Here is a 4,103-nt window from a genome sequence, read left to right as displayed (position 1 = left end):
CTGATTGATCCCTTTCCAAAGAAGTATTCAGATATTTGTCTTCAATCTCATTAATTCTGCCTTCCATTGCATCAATTCTGCTCCTATGCCCTTCCAATGTGTTATCTATTTCTGACAATTTAGTATTAATCTTTTGGATTTCTATCTGTACATTTAGAATCATTTCCAATTTTTCATTTATTTTGTCATTTTGTTCCTGTATTTTCTTCCAAAATTCTTTTAGGGTTTTGTCTTTGTTTTCCTTGGTCTGTCTCTCAGTCCTTTGAAGATATTTAAATATAATTCTTTTGAATTCCTTATCAGAGAGTTCCAGTGCTGCTGCTTCCTCAGGGATATGTTCTGGGTCTGTATCCTGCTCCCTTGTTTCTACCACTTCATCTTGCTTCTTTGTGTGGACTGTGATTGTCTGTTGTCTCAAGACCTTGTGGCATTGTTGTATTTAGATTTCTGTTAACTGTTTGTGAAGAGCAGCCAAGGGTGAGTCAGGCTATTCTTGGTTGTTGTTTATCATTGGCCCGTTGGTGGAGAAAGAAGTTGTGACTTTCACTATAAGTGAAGCTGCAGGAGGTGTGAGTGTAGTTGTATTGTATGGGGACTGTTGCTGTATTCCACTCAGTTAGACAGAAATAACAATTGAATAACCATCAAAAAATAAAAGCAAATGGACAAAAAATACAGCATGTAATCACATGGGAAGAATAACCAAAAAAGAAAGAAAGGAAAAAGAAAAAAACAAAAACAAAAAAACCCTGCAATATCTGGGGACAGGGCAATAAGAGAAAAAATGTAGAGAAGGAGAATAATGAAGAAAAATATGGGGAAAATGCAAAAATAAAAACAAGCAACAGGGTTAACCACAAGAAAGAAAAAAAAAATGGCAACCAGTAACAGGAAAAAGAAAAAAAGCTGAAAACTAGAACCTGGGAGGGGAAGAATGAAGAATAATAATAAAAAGGGAAAAAGTTATAATAATAGTAGTTTTAAAACAGACAAAAACAAACAAACTAAAAAACAGAGAAACAGGAAAAAAAAAAAATGTAGCAGAGAGGGGCAGGGCACCCAGGCTTCCTCTGAGCTCACAGACTTTGATGGAATTCCTGCTGTCCCACAAGGTGGGTGGGAGTGAAGGATGGCCCCCACTCTGTTCACCAAGAGGGTGTGACATATAAGAGTAACAAGGGGAATGTCTCACCTATTCAGTAGTCCATGCATCCAGGATGTCTTTGAGGTTCCCAGCAAATGGAGCCTGTTCTTAAGTCCCTGGAATCTGGGAAAACGCTGTTGCTTTAAATATCCAAAATGGGCAAAGTGCTTGTAAACATTCAAAATGGCTGCACCTTCCGGATAGACAAAAGTCCACAGCTCAGGCCATCATCCTCTTTGCTGCTTACCCTTTTATTCCCCAGCCACCAGAGCAGTCCTCCATGCAGTCCCTGGCTAGCAGGGCTGATTTTTAGGTTAATTCTTAAGTCCCACCACCACTCAGCAATATCCAAGCTGTCTGTGCCATCAAGATGGCTGCCAGACCACAGCTCCATATGTCTCCTTTTTAAATGTTTTCATGGAAATTCTTCTGCTGGTTGGAGTTTAGTCCACTTCTATATACTTCCCTTCAAGGTTCAGGGGTCCAGGATTATGTTCTGTATCTGTGTTAATTGATTCCCCTTTTCTTTGTTGAAGAGGGTCTGTGCAGTCTTTCTGCCTATTCCACCATTTTACCAGAACCCTTATTTCATAGTTTCTTGAAGTAGTGTTCTTAATTTTCTTTTAGGGCTTTTGTGTCCCTGGTAAGATTTATTCCCACATATCTCATCTTTTTGGGAGTTATTGTAAATTTTCTTTGTTTCCTTTTCAGAGACCTTTTTACTGGTGTAGAGCAATCCAACTTATTTTTGTATTTTGATCTCTTATATCCTGCCATTATGCTAAATCTTTCAATTAGCTCCAGCAGTTTTCTTGCTGAGTCTCTTGGGTTTTCTCTATATAGGATATCATCATCAAATAAGGATAGTTTTATTTCTTCCTTACCAATTTGGATGCCTTTGATTTCCCTTTCTTGCCTTATTGTCCCAGCTAGAACTTCTAATATAATGCTGAGTAGAAGTGGTGATAGAGGGTATCTTTGTATGGTTCCTGTTCACAAGGGGAATGATTTCAGTCTCTCTCTCCATTAAGAATAATGTTAGCTGCTGGTTTTGCATGTTGTTGTTGTTATGTGCCGTCGAATCAGACCCAAGTCATAGCGACCCTTCCTTGGGTTGCCGAGGCAGTATCACTACAGAAGTAGATTGCCTACCTACCAATTCTACTCTGTCCTAAAGAGACTCTATGAGTGGGAACTACTTGATGGCATTGGGGTGATTTTTGGTTAATGTTTATATTTGTGCCTGAAATGGCCCAATACATTAATATTGGAAGAAAAATGTAGATGTAACTTGTTCAATACCATTATTGTTTATCTCAGTCCTCCAGTACAATATAGTGAAATCACAGTACATTGTTTTAAGCTATACATTTGAGCAAAAGAAAAAAAAAAAAAAATGTTGCATACTAGGAAATCCTGCCAAAGAAATGTCAAAAAAAGCTAAATAATACAAAATAATTTTAGCTGAACTAAAGGTGAAAAATAAGTCATAATGGCTTAGAAGTTAGATCTATTTCCTCCTCATTTCAACTATTTAATTTTTCCTTATTAAATATCCAGGCTGGAATGTGACCTGCTTGCTCACATTTCCACTAGTAACCTGTGATTATAGTGTCTAGTGTGATTTGTATTTTATTCATACCTAGAGTTTTAATTCTTTTGGGAATTTTGCATCAGGCTAAAAGTAGTCAAAATATGAAGTCTTGAAGATAAATAGAAAATTATTAGCAGGTTATTACTCATTGATTGCATGTTATTACCGTTTTCAGTAACATATATTAGACTGTTCAAGTTGTTTCACATTACTACTTGACCTATGAGTATTTTTTGCGTTTAATAGAAATTTCAAATCTGTCCATAACAATTCACATTGCCTTTCCTCAAGCTATTTTCTTCCTTTCTGAATACTACTAACACAAGTAGACTGGGACACAGCAGCATTGCTGGCAAACCAAGCTTTATTAAATGTTTGATTTTATCTGTTATAGAGCATGAAAAGCAGCGGTTATGCAAGAGCACTGATTATATGAATTTGCATTTCAAAGTGAAATGGTTTTATAATGAATATGTGCGAGAACTTCCTGCCTTCAAGGATGCTGTTCCTGAATACTCCTTGTAAGTAGAGATTTTTCACCCTCAAGTTTGTTCTCAGTTCACAGTCCTGTAAAATTACACCTGAGTTATGCTGCCTTAAAAATCTCTTCATGTAGTCTTCTTTCAAATGGAGATATTTCTGTTATAAAATTAACATTAAATGATTTGTATGTCTTTAAGAATCATATTTAATTGAATTTTTGTTTTATAGTTTTCAAGTATATCTTTCTTAGATATTTAACTCAAGAAGAAAGAAATACATAATAGGATATGACCAACATGATGAAATTATCTCCAGTAAAAGTACTTGAACTCAGAATTTGTTGGGAAAATGACTATGTTTGTGTATCAATATATATAATCAAAGTTTCCCTTGAATTCATACAGAAAAATCTTAGAAATATATCTTTAAGATGAAAATTATTAAACAGATACCTTTTTTATAAGCATGCCTTTATCAAACACACTTGTAAGCACATAACCACACTTAAAATATTCTGCATTTGTTATTGATAAGAATTCTATTCTATTTTATTAAAGGATAGTACTGTGCCAGGTCTTGCAAGATAATAAAGACTTTTCTCTGTAATACCTAGTAGGTATTTCAGATATCGTGATAAAGCAACATATAATGAAGTTATTGTCATTATTGTTGTTGTTATATGCCATAGAGTTGGCCCTGACTCATAGCAACCCCTCCTTGGGTTTCTGAGGTAGTATCACTACGGAAGTAGATTGCCCAACCTTCCTTCTGAGGAGTGGCTGGTGGGTTTGAACTGCCAGCCTTCTGGTTAGCAGTCACATGCCCTAGGCACTATGCCACCAGAGACTCTAGCCTTTATTTCAAAATTTTGTCAAGAGGTTT

At 35.9% G+C, this 4,103-nt stretch overlaps 1 protein-coding gene across 1 annotated transcript in view; it reads left to right on the top strand.

Annotated features, from left to right (window-relative positions):
• Window positions 1-4,103, top strand: part of UNC13C (unc-13 homolog C) — a 903,686-nt gene that overhangs the window by 651,285 nt on the left and 248,298 nt on the right. Inside the window, exon 19 of the mRNA XM_007935152.2 lies at window positions 3,133-3,259. Coding sequence (XP_007933343.1) covers window positions 3,133-3,259 — 127 coding nt within the window. The remainder of the gene's footprint in view (window positions 1-3,132; window positions 3,260-4,103) is intronic.

Source organism: Orycteropus afer, unplaced genomic scaffold, assembly GCF_000298275.1.
Source record: "Orycteropus afer afer isolate SDZICR_OR568_19922 unplaced genomic scaffold, OryAfe1.0 scaffold00026, whole genome shotgun sequence".
Classification (NCBI taxonomy): Eukaryota; Metazoa; Chordata; class Mammalia; order Tubulidentata; family Orycteropodidae; genus Orycteropus; species Orycteropus afer.
This window is presented reverse-complemented; position numbering and strand designations above follow the sequence as displayed.